Raw genomic sequence first — 24,184 nt, forward strand, 5'->3', positions numbered from 1 at the left:
TTCGGATGTATTTGCGATTTGCCTTAGCTATCCTTTGCGTAAGCTGTAGTTTTACCTTTTGCCACTGGTACCTCCGCGAGGACGATGGCCAGCTCGTTCCTCGTTGTCCTCGCTGGTCTGGCAGCTATTATTTACGTTGCACTGTGGTACGTGCAACAAAATGACCGTAAGCTATGCGCTGTGCCACCCGCCGTGGCAAACGTAGCATCCCACCACTGGTCAGACGAAGAAATCAAGGCAGAGTATGCGCGCATACAGGCGAATCCCATAGACATACGCTCCGTCCTGCCACCACGCACAGGTAGGAAATACATTGTCATCGGTGGTGCAGGGTTTCTCGGCGGCTGGCTCGTCGTGCATCTCCTTCAGCGTGGCGAGCATCCGCGTCGGATCCGAGTGCTCGACATCCGCTCTCCGACGCGTCAAGACCTCACTACAGGCGCTGCAAGGCTCGTTGACTTCCGCATCTGTGACATCTCGGACGAAGATGCTGTCCACGCCGCCTTCTCTGCACCATGGCCCGAGTCAAATGAAAACGACGGATCAGAGGATCCTGATGAGATCACCGTCTTTCATACTGCAGCAACTATCCGGTTCTACGAGCGTGTCTGGTCGCTCGTCCCTTTTTCTGCTGCTGTCAACGTTCGCGGAACGCAACATATAATCGACGCAGCTCGTTCTATCGGCGCATCTGTCCTCATTTCGACCTCGTCTGGCTCTATCTCGTTACAGCGCTCACGCTTCTGGTTATGGCCTTGGGAAGAAGCCCCTCCTTATTTCGTACAAATCATAGACGACGATGACAAGCTAATTCCTAAGCATCATGAAAACTTTTTCTCGAATTACGCATATACAAAGAGGCTTGGTGAAGCACTTGTTAGGGGTGCGGACAAACTTCCATCAAAGAGAGGCAAGATTCTCCGAACAGGATCGATTCGACCCGGAAACGGCGTATATGGTCCTGGGGGTGACATCCTCCTCGGCGCTACACTCGTGCGCGAAATCAACCCATCATGGATCGGGACCATCGTGCAGAACTTTGTCTACGTAGAGAATGCATCACTTGCGCATTTGTGTTACGAACAGCGACTTCTCACCCCTCCAAAGCACCTAAGTGATGACATTGGTGGTCAAGCATTCTGCGTAGCAGACGAAGGTCCACCTCCGAGTTACGGCAACGTTTACCATGCGCTCTCTATCCTTTCACACGGACGGGTAACATACCCAACCCTCTCACCAACTCTAATGCTCTTCATCTCACACATAATCGAGTTCATGTACCTCAGTCGTCAATTTCTCCTCTCTCTATCAACCCTACCCACCCCTCTCCACCTTCTTTCATACCTTACATACCTCGTCCCACGACTCCCCGCAGAAGCACTCAACCTCCAACCCTCCCTCTTCGCACTCGTCATGGTACACATGATCTTCTCCGATACGCGCGCACGTTCTCCCTCCATGCTCAACTACAAACCACAATGGACGACCTTACAGGGCGTCTGCACACTTGTTGATTCTTTTGAGCGGAGTGGACGCGCGGAGGAGGCGAGACAGCGTTCGGGAGGTGGGATCGGTCTTGGCCTTGGACTGAGTAAACTAAGAGCTCGTTTGGACCTGGAGAGGTTACTTGGATGGAGAGTGGGTTTGAAGGGGACGAGAGCGGGTTTGAGGAAGGTTGAGAAGACGGCAACTCCACCCGCAAGAGACGTTGACCCGGACCTTGACTTGCAGGTTATGAGTGGCGTACACAGGGATACATGATACGCGAAATTCCTGGCAGGTTCAAGTCTTTTCCCGTGTGAAAGCTGCAAAGTACGAATACACTTTGGAAAACCTGCTGCCATTGTTTTTTTATCCCTTATGTCGGGTTCAATTGTACTTTTCATGTGTTGTTTTCTGACATTGCACTTTCCCGTGGAATCCATAAAATATCAATATGTACGTATAGAACAAAGCAATGTACTTGTGGAGCTGGGGTGTCATTATGGAGAACCTATCAATTAACCATCCTAATTACTTTTAATGCCCCAATCTACTGCTATAAGTATGCACGTCTAATAGCAAGAAATGTCAAGTGATTAAGAAACAAAAGGCCGTTTTCAATTTACTGCCTGATTAAATGCCTATAAGAACTCCACTCCAATACCAAGTTGGAACCCACGCCTATGCGCATCCGTTTTGTTCGCAACGAGGGGGACGCCGAAGTTGACCTCGACGCGGACAAGATCGAGGCGATAGAGTAAGCCCACTCCGGCAGAGACACAGGGCTTTGAGATGCTATCGCGGACGTTGTCTGTTAATGACCGGTCTATGGATAACACAACATTCAATAACCAATATCTCTCAATTGTTAATCGAAGAACGAGAGAAGGAAGTATCCATTTGGATAAGAAGGGACGATTGGAAGGAAAAGGCTCACTTACCTCGATTAAGAGTGTCAAGTCTCCCAGCATTTACAAACACATGTGTCTTCACAGGCCATTGTGGTCTTCTCGGCAAATCCGAGATAACACTGAGCCCAACGGCCCAGAACAAGTCACCACCAAGTGCGTTCGACCCGTCTCGAGGACCCAAGCCACTCTGTTTGAACATTCTCACATCGAGAGGTCCACCAAGTTGAAACCGGTCGTTGAAGCGCGGGGGGCTGGCAGGATCGAGGCTGTACAAGCATCCTGCTCGACCTGAGAGAGATATCGAGGAGTGAGGGAATAGGCGCCGCGCGACCTGAAAAGAGGCTTGTGATTTGAGGAACGCGGTATCGCCACCGAGCCCAGCCAGTTCCTGAATTGCAGATAATCAGCTATTGAAACGGCCATTGTGAAAGAGTATGGCGAATTACATTATAGGTACGGAAATACCCTCCACGGGATGGAATAGCTTTATCGTCGCGCGAATCATAACTCCAAGTATGCGATAGAGAAGACTTGACAGAATGCCCAGCGGCTTCCCGAATACTCAGCGACGCAGATTCAGTTAGCGCGTGAATATGCCGCAGCGCAGCTTCGTATGAAACCTCGTTTGTTGTATGCCGATTGATAGACTAAAAATACGAATTAATTTAATTTTCGTTTTAATGTAGTCAGAGGCTGACCTAGCTCACTTTAATGGCAGCACGAACGCCGCGGATCCCTTCAACGCAGCTTGCATATGCAGTCAAATCTTTCTCGATCCCGAACACGGATAATTCGCCGCGTGTACGCAAGCTGGGTGTAAGAGGGGCAGAAATCGAGACATGTCCCGCGAGACGTGTTCGCAGACCAGATGAAAGTGTCGTCTCCAGAATCTCCGCACCGCCAAATGCATTCCGTATACGTCCCTGCACACTCACGGAGCCTTCTTGATCTCCAATCTCCGTTGCTGTTTTGAGAAAATATTTGCCCTTTGGACGTGTATGCAAAACTAGTTCGAGGTCACCCGGTCCAGCGAGTTCACCCCTGGATTGCTCGAGCCGTGGAACGACGATAGAAAATACATCTGACTCGAGAAGTTTATTACTTATGCGTTTTGATACGCCGAGGACATCGTTGAGCGTCGAGGCGTCTGTGCGGACGTCTGAAAGGTGGGGCTCGATGAGCCAGTGGAGGAAAGACGGGCGTGTCTTCCCGGCACCTTCAACGCGCACCGAGGCTATCCGCATGCGTGCATCCAAATTATCATCTACCTTGAAAAAAAAATCAATTCACACACTCCATCTAATTGTAGTACTAGTAGGATCGCAACGTACCAGCTCACCGAGCCGCAGAAGGGCAGACTCATATTCACCACGTAACTTGCGCCCAATACGCGCCTCCTGCCAAGTTCTCAGTTTTTCAAGGTCTGCTGCGTCGGGCTCGCGGTCACGCGGGGCCGAGGTGTCTTGGAGAGGAGTGACGATTCGTTCCGCGAGCGGCACCCGTTCGGTGTCATCAGAGCTCATCGTCAACGGAGCACTCAAAGCTCAGTGCAGACGGCGAGGCAGAGAGCTGACTTGTAGTTCAGGATGACGAGACGCGGATCACGGGACTCGATAACCACGACGCGTCTTGTGAGTCTGACTGCACGTATCTCGCAATGCTCATAGTTAGTTCTCCTTTTCTTCCGTTCAACTTCGAGCATCACAAAATGAAAGCAGGTGGTACATAAAATGACATGGAATTTCCGACACATGTTTTACACAGCACAGATACGTGCAAGTCCAGATATACAGACACGCAGGTCAACGAGACCCTCAATTGAACTAAAACCCTTCCCACCACTTCTGTTGTGTCAACTTGCCACTACTTCTGTTGTGTCAACTTGACAACGTTCAAGCTAAACGGCGGCGCAGTAAGAGTAAGGTCTCTGCGTCCATTAAAGTTCGACGTCTTCGGTACGACCGTGTTCGGAGCCGCAGGTGTATTACTATCGTTTTGACCGCCGGAAAGTACTGTCAAAGTTGCCTCTTGCGCAACGTTGAACGGAAGAGAGAAGTTTACGTTCGCACTGTCTGACCCGGCATTTGCGACCTTGATGAAAACAGTTGACGTGTCGACATCGCGTGTTATACTCCAATGCACCGTCCCTCCGTTCTGAGGAAGCGTACTCGGAAGGTATTCGGTACCCTTAGACAGGCCGAAAAGCTACACAGGGGTGACATGAGAAGAAGGAAACACAACAAGTATCCTGCAACACTGAACATACCTGTTGAACGTAATAACTAGTCGAGCGGACGACGTTCGCAGCACTGCAAGAAAGAGGAGATTCATAAGAAATTAAGAATGTCCTTTAATCAGGATAGAACTAGACTCACTCAAAGCTGATCAGATCCGGGGTCTTGGAACCTCTTTAGAACATTGCAGTCTCGCAGTCTATTAGATTTCTTACCCATTGGAAATTATTAATGTTCTAAAGTCCGCAATGAGAACCAAAAACGTATTCGCAAGTACTAGAGGCTGAGGATCACTCGACTCACCTGAAGGACGGGTGCGTATGACGCAGCAAAAACGATGTCGGCGTTCCGTTCAAGGCCAGTCATAAATGCGGCTTCGCCGGCTGAACCTATTTCAAACCAAGCATATGTCAGTGTTAAACCTGCACTTTACCGGCACAACAGTAGCAATTTGAGGACGAACGAACCAGACATTACTGGGAATGTGAAACGTCCATCGGCAGGTGTTCCAAAGATATCATTCGGGTTTGATGATATAGAGGCGTATTCACCCTACGGATGCTTGGAAATTAGCTAGCCGACCGGCGAAGAGAAATCCGAAGAGCGCCACCTCAAAGTATTTCGTTCCATTGCGCTAAGGAATCTTAGTACAGTGCATCTAAGGTAATGTTTAAGACACGTACTTCAAAGCCATCGTAAATAAAGGCGTTTTGGTAGAACCAAGCTTAATGACCGCTATTAATTTTCATATGCGAAACAAAATAAGAAGGACGCACTAGGTGTCTGATAGACATGTATGTCGTAAAGTTCCGAGTTCGGAGTCAGAACAGGGTCGAATGTATCCGTCGTTGCAAGGAACTCTGTACGGAAATGACTAGGCACGGTTCATTTGCGTAAATCAGCGACTCTGGTACGTACGAATATCCGGAAAGGCTGCACTGAGGTTTCCAACGAAATCGGGCCAACGATATGTGGCGTATGTATCGGCTGCAAAGAAGTCCTCATTCCCGATCTCGACCCATTTAAGCGCATAGGGTTCCGGATGACCAAGCGATGCACGTAAGGCAGCTTAGAAACACTTAGAAGGTTCAAAGACATTTGTACTCTAACTAGGCTTGCTTACCTGCGTCACTCTTGGCCGGGTCGCCAACTACGAAATTAATCTAACGAATCATATTAATCTGAAAGCATATCTCGCAGCCGACTTGCTCGACTAACCTGGTCGATCGCAGCTTGTATGTATGGAGCAAGGTCATCCTCGGCCACGGTTCCCCCGAATGAAAAGCCTAATAGTAAAAGGCAGTACATTAAGTCGCAAGGGGTCATTAAGGAGAGCGAAGAAACCGGACCGGCCCAGACAGCCATAATTGACTGCATTCCCATATCCTCGATGAAGTCGAGATACTCTTTGAGACCAAGCCCACTTGAAATATAACGCAATTCAGCTCAACCCCCAACTGACCTTGTAAAAAGTTGCTTACTCGGTGTTGATGTAGCCCCAGTCACCTAACCGACCTGGTCGATTGGCGAGCGGTCCAACAGTGTTATTCCAGATCCATCGACCGTCAATGGTTTGTCCCTTCAAAGAATTCAGGTCCCTAAACCCAGTAACATTAAAAACAATCGTACCTCCTACTCAAGTCGTCAGCAAACGGTATCGCAGATGACGAAGAAGAATAGCTCTCACAAGGTTGTTTCCGCCGGGGAATCGGAAGAATGCCGGCTTCATGTCTGCAAGCGTCTCACAGATGAATCCAAATTAGCTCGAGCCCACACAATGGGAATGGAAGATGCTCGGAATAACCTACTTCGGCAAGATCAATTCGTATTCCGTTTGGCCTGCCCTTGAAAGTGGGTGGGAAAAGGGAAAACAATGAGAAAAAGATGGTTTCTCCCGCAGCAGACTCTCCATCCACAGTGATAGTGAAGGAGTTATTAGTGTCCCGTGCACTAGTCGTTGGCTTGAGTGTCACGAAAAATTCCGTCCAATCCGTTGCGCTGGACCCCGAGACATCCTGAGACGAAGAGGCGAGTACGCTGCCATCCGAGGCGACAAGGGATGCCGTAAGGCTACCTGTAAAAGTAGATCCTTCCGCAAATTTGAAGTTGACTGATGCGTTGTACGTCCACGACTCATTGACGTTTATACCTATTTACCAGCGAAAACATGGTAAGAAACTTAGATAGAGGGTAACTTCCACCGGATGTAGTTGTACCGAAATAACCGGAATTCGCGACCCCGACGCGTCCGGAGCTGCCTGAAGGGATCTGGACCTGCAGGGAGTTCGGAAGCGCGGAGGACAGCGGAGTCGTTGAATCAATAACTTCAATTTGTGCACCATTAACCGCGGACCAAGCGTTGAGGGAGTCAGCAGAACCTACAGAATGATACATGTAAGTCACGAAACGTGTCAGCCAACGTGTAGGCCCAACGTACCCGGCGTGACCTGTTGAAATGCCCGGTTTTGTAGGACTAGTCAATCGTGAGAGAGAGTGGGTACTAAACAACAGTTATTATATCGTACGTTCTGCATAAATGCCCCCATCACCACTCTGAAACTCTGTCAATCCCAGTTGTATCACCGTGAATCAGCTCATCCTTACATGCTATAGTGATTTCCATGAGCGATGCGTTGGAAAGATGCAGTTGGAGAGTCAACTCACACTAATATCCTTTACCATACGTAAATGCAATTCAGCACTGCTCGAACAGCTTGAACAACGGGAACACCCTTACTTCAAACATTACCCCAACTAACAGTCTTCGTCAACGGCAGAACGACAGCCACAGTAGTAGTTTCACTCACATAACGTCTCTGGTATGGCATGACTGGGCGTGCCGTTGACTACAACAGAGAAGTCCGCGGCACGGACCGTAGTAAGGAGGATGCACAGTAGACCGACAGTGGAGGGATGCATATCTTGACTCTTGCCTCAAGAGAACAGTTACCGCTACATTTCTTGAAGTTGAATTATTTATGCTCTGGCTGAAGCGCTGACGGGCCGCGACGTCACCGTGAACGACATGGTCAGTCCGTGAAAGAAGTAAAACATAAATTGAGCACTGGGCATGTGCTCGCATTGAAGAAGCATACTAGCTCTCGGTTGCGGAAGAATAGTCCCGTGACCGATGGACAGAACGATGACGGGACCAAAGGTCAGGCTGGTCAGCAAGGACTTTGGGTCCTGGGGATCCATAGACCGCTTATGTGGTTCTCATTCTTAACCTTTAGCCCTACGAGGGAAGTCCTTGGTAGACATGACGCATTGACTGGCCAGCAAAGCGCGGCCGAATTACACGCACATGGAGCATTCTGCGGGTACATTCGCAATTTACTCGCAAAAGAGGAGAAAGATCTCGCAGGCTGCGTAGCCGAGTCTGTATATATCGTGTGGTCAGTGTGGAGCCGGTCCGTCGAAGGAAGCCACGAAGTTGTGATCTTGCGAGTCTACTCGCCGAAAGTCGGCTGAGAGGAATGGGCGGGGACACTTGCAAATATGCCAAGGTCAAGAAAGCTGGTGACTGATTCTGTGTTGGTCTATCGTTGTGCTACAGTGCAAGTGTCGGTCAAGTAAGCTAATCGAAGCTGTAATAAAGAATGGATGATAAGCCTTCCAGTGTTCCAACTTCCAAAAAGGAGAGGCAGAGGACTGATGGGTCGCGCGACTCGCGGGCGCTCCCTGCAACTACGCTAACCTTGCATTTTTGAAGATTGCAGTAAAAATGCAATACTTCCCTTGCTGTCCATAATTACAGTATACCCTATATCATGTGACAAGGCTCGATTCACCGTTCAAGTACTGTCAAGGCGCCTATGTAACAAAGTGAAATGTACCAGCTTCTTTATTTATGGAGCTTCATTTAGGTACTGTACCAACTTAGGACTCTGCACAAAAGTGTAATGTAGTCAATCTGACACACTCAGGCCGTGCAACTGACAACTTGTTTGCTTATACACAGTGTGTCTGGAATACATACAACAAAGGGGTTGTATATAAAAAGTATCAAGCAAGAGCAAACATGTATTCCGATTATGTCATTTTTACCAACATTGCAAAATTATAACAGGACTAGAACCAGAATTTCTGTGTACTAGAAGTTGCTGTCAGTTCCTTTACATCTAATGAGACTTCCACTATTGTAGTTTAGTCAAGGAGAATAGGGAAAACAACAGTGGATATGGAAGAAAAGTGACAGGCATGTATATAATCTTGTACTTTTGTCAGTATAGTTTTGACAAACAGGACTGGTAAGTTTGCAAACAGCTCTTTTGGTCACCATCATTATTAATTATGGCTCACTGATGGTGATTGATACCACAGTGTACAGTCAATGTTTCTATCTAGTCACCGCTAATTCTCACTTGTAGTACTTTACTGTAGACAACAAGCATGCATTTACAGTAGTTGCAAATACATGCAGGCTGTGGAGCTACTATATATTACGAAAGCAAATACACATCACCTTACCATGCCCCAGTAATGCCTCATGTGGGTTTTGCATTATTGTATGTGAAGGGAAAAGTATGCAATTCATTTACTTTGTATTGTTTTTGAATATAAAAGACGTGGAAAACTTGCCAGGTTCCTGATGCACATTAGACCCAGTTCTTTGGAGAGAAATCACTATGCTGCTGGATGAAGCAATAGTGACACTACTAGCCCATGACCCTTATGCACTTTACAAAGCGTTAGAAATTGATACTTCCAGCTGCCAACTGGCATCACAAGATGATATCAAGAAGGCGTACAGAAAACAGGTTTGTAATCTTGCTAAAAGCCAATGCAAGATGCTTACAGTTTAGCTATGATCCTGTAGGCCTTAAAGTGGCACCCAGATAAAAATAAAGGTGACCCAGTAGCAGCCGAAAAGTTTAAAGAGGTATTGCTAGTTCTACATCTCAAGAATAGCATTCAGATACTCTTTTCCTTGCAGGTCACACAAGCGTATCAGAACTTATCAGATGAAGAAAAGCGTCAGGAAGTGGACATGTGGGTTGGCCGCGAAAAGTTGAAGCAAGACATTGAAAGAATGGAACGAGAAAAAAGAGAAAAAGAAAAGCTAAAGCGAGAAAAGAAGGAGCAAGAAAGAAGAGAAAAGAAGCTGAAGCAGGAAAAGGAGGAGCAAGAAAGAAGAGAAAAGAAGCTGAAGCAGGAAAAGGAGGAGCAAGAAAGAAGAGAAAAGAAGCTGAAGCAGGAAAAGGAGGAGCAAGAAAGAAGAGAAAAGAAGCTGAAGCGGGAAAAGGAGGAGCGAGAAAGAAGAGAAGAAAAAGAAAAGCTGAGACAAGGAACGGGCAGAGCAGGTTTGATCTTTTGCTGCATCCCGTTTCCCACGCCATTATGTCCTTACAAAGTATGTATTCTTGCAGCACCTTCGGTTAGTGCAAGTAATGCTCGGTTCGGTGAGCATATTTATTGGACATCGCCATCATAGACTGTTTTTATAACGACAACAAAAAAATCTAGCGACTGGTTTCGATGGGCATCCTCCTTTAGATGATCGTAAGTAAACGCTATGATCATTGGAAGCATATACATGATCTATATTTCATACAGGGGCCGAGGCAGCCGATTTCTTCGCAACTTCTCGGGGCCAGTTCACCAGCTCACCGGATTTTATTGAAACGTATGTGTACAACTACGATCTACTTTTCAAATTAATCAGTATCTCATCATTGTGCGACGTAGTTCTGGTCATGGGAAATCGAAACCAGCTGAACGCGAACGTGAGTTGTCATACAAATCTCTTTCTCGACATGCACCATTTTACTTAACAAATAAACAAAACACTAGATCATAGGCCTCATAAACAAAGTTAGTTTGTTTGATAGAATCCTCAGTTTTTGTGGTTAGATCACTGACCCGCGAAACTCAGATCACGGGAGAAGCCATCATCATTCAAGTTCAGACGATTCATATGATGCGCGCAAACACGATGAAAAGAAGTTTTATGGCCAGGGTACGTCTCTTCCCCCTTTCTCGTAAGTAAGGCAGACTTTCGGTTACCTTATAATAAATCCACAGGATCTAGCAGAGGCAATGGTGAAAGATCGAAACACAGTAAAGAAATACCGACTGGAAGTCCTGGTGAGTCCTTTTATCACTAATTTATAAATGGCTCCTGGCTCAAAACGGTGTTGGATCAGGCATATCAGTTAGCAAGAGTCACCGTGAAAGAGAGAGACCCAGCACCGGATCTTGTGAGTCGATCATGATCGCTTCAGGTCCTATGTATGTAAACAAGGACAAACTTATACTGTAAACGATAGATCCTGCAGGCTACGGACTTAAAGAATCTGCGACATTCCATGGCCAATCTTCCGCAAAGTTGCCGAGAAAGGCAAGAGCATCTACATATGACGACTACAAAACCAAGCAAGCAGCAAGACCATCACAGCCGCCGCCGTCGCCTCCGCCGTTCGATTTTAGCGAGGCAAGGCGTAGCGCAAGGCCATATGGTGGCCCTGGCAAGTCCTTTTGTCTCTCTGTCTCATAGCAATCCTTGGCTTATCTGGTTATTTTATTAGACATATCAGGTGTCAAGAGCAGGAGTCACTTTGAAGGGGCAGAAACGAGTCGTAACGCTGGACCCTGTAAGTCGATCAGAGTAGCTTTACAAACTGTCTATGTTAATAGGAGATGATGATATTGCGAATGACAGATCCTCAAGACAGGTCTTTTACACTACCTCACCGACCTCCTGAAAGGATGCAGGGCATACCAAGAGCAGCAACGCACGACGTATATGGCACAACCGGAGCAGCAGGTCCATTGCCACAAGATTTTAGCATGCCGAGATACAGTCCAATGAACACTCGTGAGTCCGTCTCAGTCTTTCCCGAATAGAGTAAACAACAAAATTTAAATGTATTTGTAGAACGACTGCTCGAACCGCCTCATCGTGAGCATCGCAATATGAATGTACCCGCACATACCTACTATGAGGTAACAGATAAAACATATTGGACATACTTAGGATGTACGTTAGAGCCGAAATACTCTATTGGCATGTTTCAAAGCCGAGGAACAAAACCAATGCCAGTTAGAACACAGCTTCGAAATTTAGTCATAGACAAGCCGTTCACAAACTTGCATTTTTTGTTTGGCAAGAGAAAGGCTGATAGGCCTGTAGATTATGAAGGCAAAGAAGGAGACATGCTTTGCCTAATTTCAAATGGTATGCCCTTTCCTTGCCTGCCTCAAGCTCCAAACGATACAGTTGTTGTTGTGAGTAACATCTCCTTACTGTATAACCCTTTTTACACTCTGAACTCACTCAATTCAAGCATTTCGACCCAAAATTTTATGATCTTGCCTTCTTCCATTACAATGATCCAGAGACTGTTGCTTGGATAAAGTATGGAATACCGCCTAACTGTTTTGACATTAGAGAATCCCAATACATTTACTGTCGGGGTGTAAGGGTGCGTTAAATAGCAGATCATTACTCCTTGTATTTGCTACAAGGAGCTAGTGATGACGTGGAATAGAATTGATAGTTGCTAAAGCTTATGTTGATCTTGGACACAATGTTAAATTTGAATGCCATTTATTTATTAGCAATCCTTGGAATACTGAACCAACTTTGGCGGCTTTACACAGCACAAAACATATGGACTGTTCACTTGCACCTTGTATACATGCAAACTCATGGCTGCATCTAAACAAGTATATTACAGTTGCTTACATGCATATGGAAGATGTGATCGTTGTTATCGTTGACCAGCCTGCGATGGAATATGAGCGGACAAAGACATTCTATCTTGTCGGAGCTAGGCTAACGTGGACGCCTGCCTAGACCACCAGTTCCTCCCGAGTTCGTACCTTCAGCGCCGTCATCGCTTCTGCCAATACTATTAGTACCAATTTCAGATGACCGCGTCTGTTGTGCCACGGAAACCGAGCCCGAGGTTGAAGCAATGTTCGGAGGAGCTATGCGCCTTGTTGAATTGGGCTGGAACTGGAAAGCTGGACTAAGGCGTGAGGTGAAACCCTGTCCTGGGTCAAACGGCAGGGCACGGGAAGACAAGTTCGAGGAAGCATTGCTACTTAGATTGGTGCTCAAATTGGATGGAGCGGAAGGAAGTTTAGAGTGATTCTGTCGACAGGCTGCAGCGGGGGTAGAATTCACCATTGCCATCGATGAGCTGCTCTGTTGAATCACTCCTGGAGGTCGGCTGGATGGAAATTGCTGTCCGACGGATGGTGCACTCAGGTCAAAACTGACTGGTCCATTATCAATCACCTCAAACGCTCCAGCATCACGTGCGACAAGCTCCACCTCTCTGATTAACTTTGCAAGTTGGTCTTCCAGCTTTGGCAAAGTATCACCAGAGAGCTTTGCTTTCTTCGCTTGCAACTTCTCCAACCGACCCGTCAACGCCGACAGCTCATTTCGCAATGCTTCCGTGCGAGTACGGTCAGAACGTAGCGCTTCTTCTGCTTCCTCCTGCGCACGCGCCGCCTCCGCCTTTACATTCGCGTGTTTCTGCGCCACTTCATCAGCCAGGGCACGTATTGCGGGGAGCGACGACTCGATTTCGCAAGCAGATTCTTCTGCATCTCGTGCGGATGCTGCAGCCTGCTTTGATGCTTCCTGTAAAGCGCGTGTCTTCTGTCGTCCGCGAAATTCCGCGGATGCATGCTTTTCTGCAGCCCGTTTGAGCATCTCAATCTCGTTCCGCTTTGCGGCATCGGCCTTGTGTGCTTCCTTTCGCGCAGCTTTCAGTTGCCCTGCTAGACCATCACGTTCAGCATTCAGTTGACTTAATTGAGCTCGTAGCTGAGACGCGTATTCGTCCTGAGTGATTGTGCGTTGGTGAGGAGTAATAGCGGAGTTAGATGATGACGATGATGGAATATTGGACGCAGCAGTCATCGCTGAGGAGGAAGAGTCTGTTGAAATGTTCGCAGAATCGTCAAATCCTGGTTGACCCGCTATAATGATATGATAATGAGCTTAACAGAAATGTACAATTGGTAAGTCAGGTAGAGATAAGTTCCGCACGTTGGGGTTGAGTGACCATCCGACTGTGTAAAACCTCCTCTCCACCATCTCCAAAAAGAATCCCTATCTCAACATCATACTGCCTCCCGGGCATGAGTCCATATAGCACCAAAACGGCCTCATCACCCTTCTCATCCATGCGCATCAGTACTCGCTTCCATGCAGCACCATTTACGTTCACAGAGAGACCCCGTCCCAATGCGTCGGACACCAACGATATTTTCGACATCCCCAGTCGAGTGGCTACGACTGAAGTTCCCTCTCCTTCTTCGTCATCGGAGTCAGGTACAGAGGAAATGCCAAGTGAAGCAAGGCTAGCGTCAACACCATCTCGAGCACATGTCGACGAAAGGACGAATGTAGTTGATACGGATGTTATTTCTCTGACAGTGAGGAGAAAGCGAGGCGACCATGGGCGAACTGTATGCCATTGTGATTGGGCAGAAACATCTGGCATCGTCCTCAGCACTGTTCCTTGCGCCGTCGTGCCGGTGGTTTGCCAGTAGTAAGTGAGCCAACAGTGCAGTGAGACCTCCTGTCCACTGGACAGGTCACGTGTATGCTTGCACGTGCAGAACAGCATCACCCAAAAAAATGAACATTTTATATATTTTTTAATTCTCTTCTTGAAACTGCAACGCGACACGTACAGATCACGTATGTAGCATAAATTACTCATCTTTAATGCCGCCTATATGGCCATCCGCTACGCCGCATGTTTATGAGCGTATAAGTCTCTGTCACACCAGGAGCTTCTTTTAAACGAAGAACATACGCGTACTAATCCGTCCTGGGCATGTTCTAAGTACCGAAAAGATATCCATGACGGCACCACATGGTCAATGACCAGTACTGTACGTAGGAACTAAGGAAGGTGCTGGTGCCGAAGTTCTTCGGAGACAGAGTTCACAATCACTGGATCAGTGTTTCAGCTAGAAGAAGGTTGGACGGGAACTATGACAGCACCGGCGGTGCTGATCAAACAGCTAGTCGGAGAGTAAGGAGCAATTGAGCTACTATCATCAGGACTGGACACATCTGTGATACGTTGTGCTGTACGGCATCCGATGGGCAGATAGGAACGTAAAGGGTGTGGAGAGGTATGGGCATACATCATCCAGGCTCCGATCATACCTAATCGTGGGTCGGTCCGCTTGCACAGATGGAACGTGAAAACACAACAGACCCAAGTGAGTTGATTGAGCGCGTATCAACCAGGGCAGATGATGAAGTAATTACAATATCGCTGAGCATCTATAGACGAGACACAAGATATATTTGGACTGACGAGGTAGAGACAGATTGCTGGTGATGTGAAGATGGATGGCAGCCGGACGCATGCGCCACGAGTATCGGACCTCACTTGCCCAAACTCACGGATTGACGGAAGCAATAACAAGGGTGCATAACCTTTTTACTGTAATTTACTCGCTATATCTCTCTTTGAGAACAATTGCAGGCCCATGGGCTGTGAAGATAAGATGCATCCTGGTTACCGTGGACAATAAGTCGCGGATAATAAACACAGGCCGTGGGATTGTGACGCTCAGCCATTTGTCATGTTGTTGCTCACTATTTGGCTAACCGACATTGCAGTCCGACACAAGTCGACTGCGAGCACATTCCAAGGACATCATAAAGGGAGGTCAAAAGGGGCAGCGGCGCATGCGGGATGAGAAGCGGGCCGCAACAACAAAGAACAGCATAGACAGATGAATGGACCGGCCGAAATGGGAGAAGGACAAAGAATAGCGGCTCGTTGTATGCAGCCTCCTGCCAAATATGGACATCCTTAAACAATAAGGCGCACCAACAAAAGCTCGGCACTCTCCTACTGCCAGTGCTAAGTACTATATAACAAACAACAATGTGCCCGCCTCCGTCCCTTTCTGCCCGCATTTGCTCCTTCGCCCTCGAGCATTCAGCTCATCACATCATCCATGATGGCTTATGGTCAGTACTACAGTAACAGCACTCTCGCAGTGGTATTCATGTCTGACCGCTCTATGCTCATTGCCCTGTAGTCGCTCATCCCTACGCCGCTGCATCCGCGAGCAGTAGCACAACCGCATCCACGATTACACGCCACAAGCGACCCACAATAACGACGCCATCCATTTCTCCAAGCTCCTTTCTGGATGCGACCTCACCCACTCGCTCTCCATCGCCGATCGTCTTTGCTCGTGCCAGCGTCGTTTTTCCACACCCCTCTGCTTCCACATGCGGCAATCATCCCGAATTCGCAACTGCACGGGAAAAGGAGAAAGAAAAGAGAGACCGAAGACGAGGTCTTATGGCAAAGGAACGCGTTGTACACGCAGGTCTAGACGCCTTGCTACGCGCACCAGAGGCTGCTCCACGCAGTGCCCCGAAGCCGCGTGCTCCACACTTAGTCCGTTCGCCGACGAGTTTCAGCGTTGCACCAGTCATTGAGCACTCAGAGTGCAGCTCCACGACACGCAAGAGCTGTGACAGTGTCAGGTCTGGACGTTCAAGTGCTGGTAGTCCCACGCCGAGTTCGGGATCTGGCTCTGCGCCCTCAACGCCTGGCCAACCCCGCACGCCTGTGTCAATCGAGTTTGACGCCGGTTATACTTATCCATCTATCCCACCTTTGACAATTTGCAAGATGAACCGCACTCCATCACCCTCCCCTCCTGTCAAGCATCTATCTTCCTACGTGCCTTCTCCAACGGCCAAGACGACAGAAAATGACCCGATTGCAAGGGCTAACAAACGGCGAAGCCGCCGATTTAGTGCACGAATGGCAACTGCTGCGCGTGTTGAACAGGTATTTGCGCCGCTCGAAATCGACACAGCTGCTGCTCGTTCTCTCGACCTGTCGCTGGAGTCACCACGGGGCAAGCCCACTCTTACAGGTGTCCTTGCAGAGCTTGAACGTGAAGCAGAGGCCATCCCGCCTGTACCAAGTCTCACTGCTGCAACTATGCCTAACAAGCAGGAAGATAATGATGCCGAGAGCGAATGGCTCGACATCGAAGATGACCCTCTTGCAGATGCCGAATTCTATCGTGCAGACATTGCCTCTCATCTCCAGCTCTTTTCCTCAAGTTACTCCTTCCCTCCTACCACGCGCAAATCGTCTTACTCGCGTCATCAGCGGAATGGCTCCTCTTCCTCGTCGGTATCGCATTGGCAGCTCCCACCTGCAAGACCGGATTCCCTTCCACCGCCGCCTCATTTCCTTCCCTCTTTACCTGAGCCTGCCACTGACTTTGCTGCGCCTGTTCTATCATCCGAACAAACACAATACTCATCTCTCCGGCGAGCTTCGGCCTCATCTCTTGCATCAACTAATTCTGGGCGTTCTGTGCGATCGACGGGTTCCGCATCTGGTAAATCCAAACGACGTGGTTCAAGAAACTCGAGGCATTCAATTGCACGTCGGAGTGCTGCAGTAGGAATTGGTCGTCGGCGGAATAGTGGTATTCTTGGCGGAACTAGGCCTTCAAGGACGACCAAGGAGAAGCAGCAAAGACGACCTGGTCCGAGTGCATTGCTCGATCCGACATTTATGGAGGTTGAGGAGACTGTCGAATGTACAAGGCCACCTCCAAGGTTTTCGATGCCAGTAAGCATTGACGACGACGTTTTCGACGATGATGTTGCCGTTATCGGTACGAGAGCCAATAATGGAATGGGGAAACTGGTCGAAGAAGACGAAGACGATGATTATTTACTTGATCCGTTTCTCCTTGACAAGTTTCCAGTCATTAACGCCTCCAGCTCCGCGCCTCAGGAAGAAGTAGTTGATCCATTCACCATGCCAATACGGACTGCAGATGTTCCCATCTCCCCTTCGTCCTTCTCACCTCTCTCGCCTAGTCCTCAATCCCATCTTGAGCCTCAACCATTCCTCCTTGTCCCCGACTCGCCAAGTGCTCCATCTTTCCCAAAAAGCGGGTCTTCAACAGGTACCTTCGACGCTGAATCGCTTTATTCTTCCTACGCCGCCATGTCCCCTCCTCCGTCGACGGATTATTCAGGTGCTTCAGATTCAAGTAGCATTCGAAAAACCAGTGCATCAAGCATTTACTGCGATGCATCTGGTCGACCTCTGCAATCCCGTTGGTCTGTCAGCACGTTCGCATCCACCGTTCCTGCCACAGCTTCCTCCTCTCGCTCCTTCTTCCCAAAACTCACGACTGTCCCGTCTCGTCTCTCAGCGCGTCTCAAGGCAGCTCGTGAACGTGCCATGCAGCAAGCCCGAGAACGTGAAGAACGAGAAAAGGAGAAGCCAGCAGTTGTTCGTCCTTATCCGTTCTTCCCTACACCTCAGCCCGTCGAGCCAAAGAGGAAGGCGCCCGGCCCGTATGTGCCCAAGCCGGAGCTTATGCCAGCCTCGCAGAGGGCGAAGCTGGCGACGGAGTCATCTAATGCTAGTACGGTTACAAGCTTGCGTTCACCAAGGACCTCGAGCTCCAGAGGTTCGTCACGGAATAGTTCCGAGACGGATGGCACATGCGTGCCGTCCCCGCCTCCCAAAGATAGACCCGATGGCAAGGAGAGAGTAAAATATGTCGAAAGCCCAGCATACAAAACGCAATTCGCACAATACCACACACACAAGCACTCCCCTGCCCATGCCGCTCATGCTACACCGTCTCCATCGCGTTCCGTGAAGTCTAGGAACGGTTCAACGGACTCGCTTTCGGCATTCCCTTTTACGTTAGGTGGTGAACGACTTAGCTTGTCTGGTTCCAGAGCAAGTTCCGAGGCGACGCGAGAGCGGACGATTAGTGGTGGGAGCGATACGAGCTCGGGTTTACGGAGAAAACCCATTCCTGTAGAGCTCTTCTCGCGAGCGTGAAAGTCTCACTCATCCCACTCTCCTATCTGGAAAGACTTCCTCATTTGTTCTTGATTCACGAGTATTTCTATTCAGTACTATATTCGTCCTTTAAATCCAGACCACTTTGTAGCATTTGTACCAATTTTTTCACTTGCAAACATTATATATTTTTACTGGCATTTCGATCTCTTGAATTGACTTTTGTTTCACAATCACAAATTTTCATTGGGTGGTCAAGTCATTAGTATTGTAAATACCTACAACATGATCGTAATGATACACACGAGGCCGCATTCATTAACGACAAAATCACAGCAATTATCTCAAACAGCCTGTTTTGCAGTGCTATGCAACCAAACCTATTCATCCTTATTTTCAAATCGAGTTACCTTGATTTTCGTATGCTAACTAACGCTGTGTGATTCATCAAACGACCCTAATAGAAACGATGAATAAGAATAATGCTTGCTTTTCTCAGCACGTTTTGTCTACAGATAATCAAATCTGAATTTGTAGGAATGACCCAAATTTGAAAACGGGCCAGTTCTGAACTTGACTACTAATTAGGATGTTTTGTAATTCATTCTTGTTTCTTGTTTCAATGTTTCTTTGTATTTCTATAAGCGGCCAAGTTGTTTTGACCAACGAAGTGGCAGAAGTAACCAAGTTCTACAAGATACATTTTAAATTACCACTTGTACATGGCACCTTATTCTTTTCCTATATTTGAATAAATTTTTATGCACCACTCCTCCCAACTGCACGCACACGTGTGCCTTCCTGCAGGCGTATGCTCGGCAGCTTCTCATCTGAATCGTCCGCGGATGGCACGGGCAAGAATCCCGACTCTACCAACCAGGCAAGGTACATGCCCATTAATCCACCATCCACTGTAACATTCTCTTTTGCTCCTCTACTCTTCAATAATGCACGTGTATTTTCATCGCTTAGCTCCGGTGCCTTCGTGCTCGTTGGTAGGTCGTCAAGTACGAAATGCAGAAGCGGGAATAAAGCGTTGTCCTGTGATGCAAGGACGTGTTGCTCAAGTCGTCGCCTCCAGACCAGGTATTCGCATTGAGAGACGGCATAGCCATACCGGCGAAGAGATGAGAAAAGCGTATTGTACGTTGGCGGAGGGCGGGCAGTGACATGTAAAACCGGAATGCCGTGCTTTTCGACCGTAGAAGGGGACACAGCAGCTGCGGATATGATGTACGCAACATGGTCTACTGGGACCATGTTGATGGCGTTGTTTATATCTGGCACGAGCCCAAGCTGGATGCAGCCTTTAACCAGTCTCCAAATAAAATCGTCCGTATTGGTAACTAAGCACAGTTAGAAACGAATTAAATCTCACGTTTCCCGTATTTTAAAGTCGACGTACCAGCAGACTGTGAATCTCCGACAACATATCCGGGACGCACAATAGACCCTCTGAGACCCCTCCTTCCTGCTTCATTCAAGAGCTTCTCAGACACCCACTTTGTCTGTCCATACCCGCTCTTCAAACCTGTTTGTGACCCATCGAGGTTGTCGCTCTCTGGCACACCCCCGCCACCACCAGTACGCGACGATTGGTCAGAAAGTTGGACGTAATGCGAGCATTCAAGCACTGCCGTGGATGACACAAACACAAGGGCCTTCGACTTTTGTCCTGTGGAAGCGAGGTCGATAGCTGTTAAGGTGGAGAGCACATTTGCGGAGCGAAGCTTCTCATATGGGTAGACCCAGTGAACCTATCCAGAACAAGTTACACGTTAGTAAGTTTTGGTAAGTCGCGAGTTGCAATTAATATGGGGCCGTACCAAAGCGCCGTTATGCACGACGACGTCCACTTCGTTCGAAATGCGTTCCCATGTTGCATCGTCCAAACCAAACCTCTCACTTGCAAGGTCGCCGTTAACGACTTCCAAACGCTTTGTCTCTAACCATCTCTCATCCCATACACCGCGATCACCCGCGCCCTCTTTGAGCCGCTCCAATCCTTTCTCTCGTGATGTTGCGCGAACATGACAGATTACCTTCTGCACACACTGATGTGACAGTAAGTCGCGCAGAATGAATGCTCCGAGAAAGCCGGTTGCGCCAGTTAAGAAAACCGTCAACATTGACGACGATGGGGATAGCGCGTCATACTTCCCCCTGAGGCGTGGAATCAGGGTCTCGAGGTCCTTCGCGTATTCAACTACCTGCGCGCGTTTCTTGGGAATACCAGGAACATTCAGCAGGTTCCCATCCTGCCTCGTAAGAGCTGTCGTGCTTCCCTTGTCCTGGTAAGCCAAACCTAAATCGGAGTTGCGCAAAGCATCGAGCTCGGAAGCTTGCTCTCTGATTGTCGGATGGTCAAAAACAAGACTTAGAGGAGCGTCGACGACGAAAGCCTTTCTAAGCTCAAAGATGAGCCTCGTTGCGAGTATGGAGTGTCCACCGAGGTCAAAGAAGCTTTCATCCAGTGCAATTGGCTGCTGCATTGTAGTGAGAATGGTGCCCCAGATAGTCTGGATATGCCTTTCTGTCGCAGTCAACGCGCCGGCTTGTTCAACATTGGGGCGTATGTCAGACGTGGCAGCTTCAGCAGTATCCGGGAAGGGAAGCGCCGGTTTATCAATTTTGCCGTTCGGGTTCAGAGGCATGCGCTTCAAGGGTACAAAGACTAAGAACATCAACAGATGCAACGAAAATTAAGTGAGAAAGCAGATTTCAAAGCGGAATGGGAATTGCAAACCTGTAGGCACGCTATAACTCGGGAGCTTCCTCTTCAGGTGTTCCCTAATGTCTTTTATGAGTCGACGATAACGCCTTATACCAGAGAACAAAGCACGGTCTCCCTCCGCATCTGGCACATCGCTGGCGTATTCATCAAGTGCAGTACCTTCCAGCGGTACGAAGTAGCTAACGAGCGTCTTCTCCTCATTCTTGTCGCGCCTGACAAGCGTGACGTTTTCGCGTATGAGAGGATGCTGACTTAAATGAGTATCAATTTCGCCCAATTCAATGCGGAAACCGCGAATTTTGACTTGATCATCTGCTCTACCAGTGCATTCGACAATGCCGTCAGGTAGATACCGGCCCAAGTCACCAGATCGATACATACGGTCGCGTACACCCTTCCAGTAGCGTGATTCCGGTCCTGCAAGGCCTTTGGGTGGATGTAAAATCGTGTCCGGCCAAGTTCCAGAAGCGAACCAGTTCGTAACAAACTTTTGTGCCGTCGCCTCCGGATCGGAATAACCCTCCGCCAGACCACCTGAACGGACGTAGATCTCACCAACTTCACCTATCGCGCACGGGATGCTACGGTCATTGCGATTAACAACGAGTAATTGAACGTCGACCATGCCTTCTCCAGCGGGCATAATGTCTTTCTGTGTTGCGAGGAAGGTTGGGTCTTCTGAGACGCTTGGGATGAGGAAATACGACACAGCTCGTTGCGTCTCCGTTGTACCGTACATATTGATGATACGCACGTGCGGTGCGAGACCCTGCAGGCGGTGACAGTCGCGCTTCGTGAGTACATCACCAACAAAAAATGCTGCACGAAGAGAAGGTATTTGACGTGTCGCCTGTGCAGAAAGAAGCTGACCCATAGCAGGTGTGAGATGCGTTACAGTCACTTGACTGTCCGCCATCCACTCTGCGAGGCGTCCTGGTGTTCCAATATCCTCAGCCGTAGGTACGTGAAGGGATGCACCGAGGAATAAAGGCGTAAACACTGTGATATTATGAGAAGATGATTACGACTGGGTGATTACAACATACTGTCTCGTTGAATAGGATCGTGGGCAATCCCACTTAGCATTGTAAAGCGAGATTTCTCATCCAATTCAAAACGTTCGCCCATCCAAGGGAAAAAATGCGTAAGGCTGTAGTGTCTTCCGCGAACACCCTTTGGAATGCCGGTGCTGCCTGTTGTAAAAGATAATGTTCCAATACTATCGGGGCCAATAACGACATTTGGGTCTGTGTCAGCAAGGTGTATGTGTGCTTTCAAGACATCCTCCGTGGAACCCGGCGCTTCGCCTCCGGCTATAGAACCATCTGGAAGGAGCTCCAAAGCAGGAACTTCGACACGAATATTTGCTTCCTCCGAGATGAATTTACGGACAGATGGATTAATGATCCCTGCACCCTTGAGTACAACCAATGCTCTTGGTTTGGCCACCTCCAGGTAGATTGTTTGTCGAGAAGGTGGATACGCAGGGTCAATCACGGAGAATGTCGCACCGGCTTTAAGAACGGCCATAACTGCTACAACAAGGTCAACACTGCGATGCGCGTATACCATGACCACTTCCTCTCGTTTTACGCCACCCTGAAGGAGATGGTGAGCAAGGATGTTAGCTGCACGGCGGATCGTCGCGTAGGTGTACACGATCTTGTCGCGAGTCGGCGTGTACTGAACGACACACGGGCGTTCAGGATGCATGCGTGCATTTCGAGAGAACACGTCGGTTATTGCGCCTTTAAAGTCGCACCAGTGCAAGTCTGCTGTCGGGTCGGGAAGACGCGACCGTTGTGGAGGAGTAAGAAGCGGAATACTCCCTACGGCGGCAATGGGTGATGAACCCAACTTGCGCAAGAGCACAGAAAGCTGATCTATGATGCACTCTATCCGAGAAGGAGTAAAAAGTAGCGAGTTGTATAATATTCTTAGAGAGATGCGCGGAGCCAGCGATGCGTGAGACGAAGAAATTGCTGGGCGAATGACGGAGATGGTCAAATCAGAGATTAAACTCGTCGAACGTACAAACTCATCGTGAGGCGAATCTGTCTCGTCGAAGAATCGGACTCGAAACAAAGGCCTGTTGTCTTCAGTCTTAAGCGCCTCTGCTATCGTTGAGAATGGGACGGAGTCATCCTCAGCCTCTTTTTCCACCTGCTGCACACGCCTTACAATCGCCCAGAAAGGATCTGTAGGGTCTACTGATAACCTGAGTAGCAAGGGGTCACTCGCAGATGCCGAGGACGAGGCAATAACGATATCAGTATCGCCGGTGTATCTATGCAGCAGTACGGTAAATGCTGCTAGTAAAAGCTGGAAAAGCGATGGTCGATTTTTCAAGGCCAGATCATCATCGTCGTCCTTCTCGCTATCCTCCTCATACAATGCGAGTTTCAATAGAGATAGCGATACCTGTTCCGAGAGCTCAACCGTCTGGACAGCTTCGACGACTTTACTCGTTCCAGAGGGCCTTGGGTAGTCGGTCGGCAAAGCGATTGCAGGAAGATTCCGCAGTCTTGACAGAACACGCTGCAGACGAGCGTCACCCATACTCGCCAGAGCCAGCGAAAGTGACCACAGAGGTGTACGGCGCCAACACGTACTTTGAATTCATTTTGATGACCCAAAATATTCGGGCGATCGCCTTTTTGACTCTTTTTTTTTTTTCTTTTTCCTTTTCCCTTTTTGCGCCCATTCTCCTGTCACGGGACCAAGACGCGCCACGATGCGGCATCTGTTTGTACTACAGGTGTGTGGCAAAAGTGTTCGTCTTTCCTCAATAGGTAGGTACATTATTAATCGATTTGTGTTACCTATTTGAGCTGTCGGAGACGCGTCAAACCTTCGTCTCGTGTCTCTGACTTGCGTGAACACAATATACCTACAAAAAAACATAAACATTAATTTTTGTAAAGTATATACTTAAAACTTGAATACATTAATTAAAATTATAGTTGTCTATAGCTTGTTTAGAATGAAAAAAAATGAAAAAAATGACTTTAGTAACCAGTGTTT

General features: G+C 48.4%; 7 protein-coding genes across 7 annotated transcripts; 3 read left to right on the plus strand and 4 right to left on the minus strand.

Moving 5' to 3' along the window:
• Nucleotides 1-84: 84 nt before the first annotated feature.
• On the plus strand, nucleotides 85-2,119 carry FOMMEDRAFT_138857 (NAD-binding protein; the record flags this gene model as incomplete). Its single annotated transcript, XM_007263456.1, has 4 exons — nucleotides 85-1,523; nucleotides 1,806-1,862; nucleotides 1,949-1,959; nucleotides 2,076-2,119. The coding sequence occupies 4 exons, from the start codon at nucleotides 85-87 to the stop codon at nucleotides 2,117-2,119; spliced, it is 1,551 nt and encodes a 516-aa protein (XP_007263518.1).
• On the minus strand, nucleotides 2,029-3,928 carry FOMMEDRAFT_118409 (uncharacterized protein). The gene is made up of 5 exons (XM_007263457.1): nucleotides 3,725-3,928; nucleotides 3,101-3,661; nucleotides 2,840-3,040; nucleotides 2,424-2,781; nucleotides 2,029-2,308 (listed from the first exon to the last, which is right to left on the minus strand). The coding sequence occupies exons 1-5, from the start codon at nucleotides 3,914-3,916 to the stop codon at nucleotides 2,124-2,126; spliced, it is 1,497 nt and encodes a 498-aa protein (XP_007263519.1). The 5' UTR covers nucleotides 3,917-3,928; the 3' UTR covers nucleotides 2,029-2,123.
• A 183-nt stretch (nucleotides 3,929-4,111) lies between these two features.
• On the minus strand, nucleotides 4,112-7,627 carry FOMMEDRAFT_103374 (glycoside hydrolase). Its single transcript, XM_007263458.1, has 22 exons — nucleotides 7,435-7,627; nucleotides 7,365-7,381; nucleotides 7,292-7,300; nucleotides 7,153-7,183; nucleotides 7,065-7,100; nucleotides 6,844-7,005; nucleotides 6,436-6,776; nucleotides 6,314-6,368; nucleotides 6,109-6,208; nucleotides 5,977-6,050; nucleotides 5,846-5,913; nucleotides 5,751-5,790; nucleotides 5,546-5,695; nucleotides 5,404-5,487; nucleotides 5,311-5,351; nucleotides 5,238-5,261; nucleotides 5,095-5,179; nucleotides 4,931-5,016; nucleotides 4,843-4,863; nucleotides 4,769-4,791; nucleotides 4,660-4,702; nucleotides 4,112-4,598 (listed from the first exon to the last, which is right to left on the minus strand). Exons 1-22 carry the CDS (start codon nucleotides 7,544-7,546, stop codon nucleotides 4,257-4,259), a joined length of 1,944 nt encoding a protein of 647 aa, XP_007263520.1. The 5' UTR covers nucleotides 7,547-7,627; the 3' UTR covers nucleotides 4,112-4,256.
• Nucleotides 7,628-9,255: 1,628 nt separating this feature from the next.
• Nucleotides 9,256-11,532, plus strand: FOMMEDRAFT_152677 (DnaJ-domain-containing protein; the record flags this gene model as incomplete). The annotated part of the gene is made up of 14 exons (XM_007263459.1): nucleotides 9,256-9,387; nucleotides 9,447-9,509; nucleotides 9,564-9,930; nucleotides 9,997-10,029; nucleotides 10,094-10,129; nucleotides 10,184-10,253; nucleotides 10,316-10,353; nucleotides 10,503-10,586; nucleotides 10,652-10,714; nucleotides 10,774-10,827; nucleotides 10,897-11,085; nucleotides 11,155-11,220; nucleotides 11,289-11,448; nucleotides 11,505-11,532. The coding sequence occupies 14 exons, from the start codon at nucleotides 9,256-9,258 to the stop codon at nucleotides 11,530-11,532; spliced, it is 1,383 nt and encodes a 460-aa protein (XP_007263521.1).
• A 663-nt stretch (nucleotides 11,533-12,195) lies between these two features.
• Nucleotides 12,196-14,126, minus strand: FOMMEDRAFT_165821 (uncharacterized protein). The gene is made up of 2 exons (XM_007263460.1): nucleotides 13,635-14,126; nucleotides 12,196-13,564 (listed from the first exon to the last, which is right to left on the minus strand). Exons 1-2 carry the CDS (start codon nucleotides 14,089-14,091, stop codon nucleotides 12,405-12,407), a joined length of 1,617 nt encoding a protein of 538 aa, XP_007263522.1. The 5' UTR covers nucleotides 14,092-14,126; the 3' UTR covers nucleotides 12,196-12,404.
• Nucleotides 14,127-15,577: 1,451 nt separating this feature from the next.
• FOMMEDRAFT_165822 (uncharacterized protein) lies at nucleotides 15,578-18,738 on the plus strand (the record flags this gene model as incomplete). Its single annotated transcript, XM_007263461.1, has 2 exons — nucleotides 15,578-15,587; nucleotides 15,659-18,738. 2 exons carry the CDS (start codon nucleotides 15,578-15,580, stop codon nucleotides 18,463-18,465), a joined length of 2,817 nt encoding a protein of 938 aa, XP_007263523.1. The 3' UTR covers nucleotides 18,466-18,738.
• Nucleotides 18,739-19,049: 311 nt separating this feature from the next.
• Nucleotides 19,050-23,758, minus strand: FOMMEDRAFT_118412 (large subunit of L-aminoadipate-semialdehyde dehydrogenase). Its single transcript, XM_007263462.1, has 5 exons — nucleotides 22,207-23,758; nucleotides 21,173-22,159; nucleotides 20,253-21,100; nucleotides 19,832-20,183; nucleotides 19,050-19,772 (listed from the first exon to the last, which is right to left on the minus strand). Exons 1-5 carry the CDS (start codon nucleotides 23,717-23,719, stop codon nucleotides 19,186-19,188), a joined length of 4,287 nt encoding a protein of 1,428 aa, XP_007263524.1. The 5' UTR covers nucleotides 23,720-23,758; the 3' UTR covers nucleotides 19,050-19,185.
• Nucleotides 23,759-24,184: the final 426 nt, after the last annotated feature.

This window comes from Fomitiporia mediterranea (assembly GCF_000271605.1).
Source record: "Fomitiporia mediterranea MF3/22 unplaced genomic scaffold FOMMEscaffold_3, whole genome shotgun sequence".
NCBI classification, from domain to species: domain Eukaryota; kingdom Fungi; phylum Basidiomycota; class Agaricomycetes; order Hymenochaetales; family Hymenochaetaceae; genus Fomitiporia; species Fomitiporia mediterranea.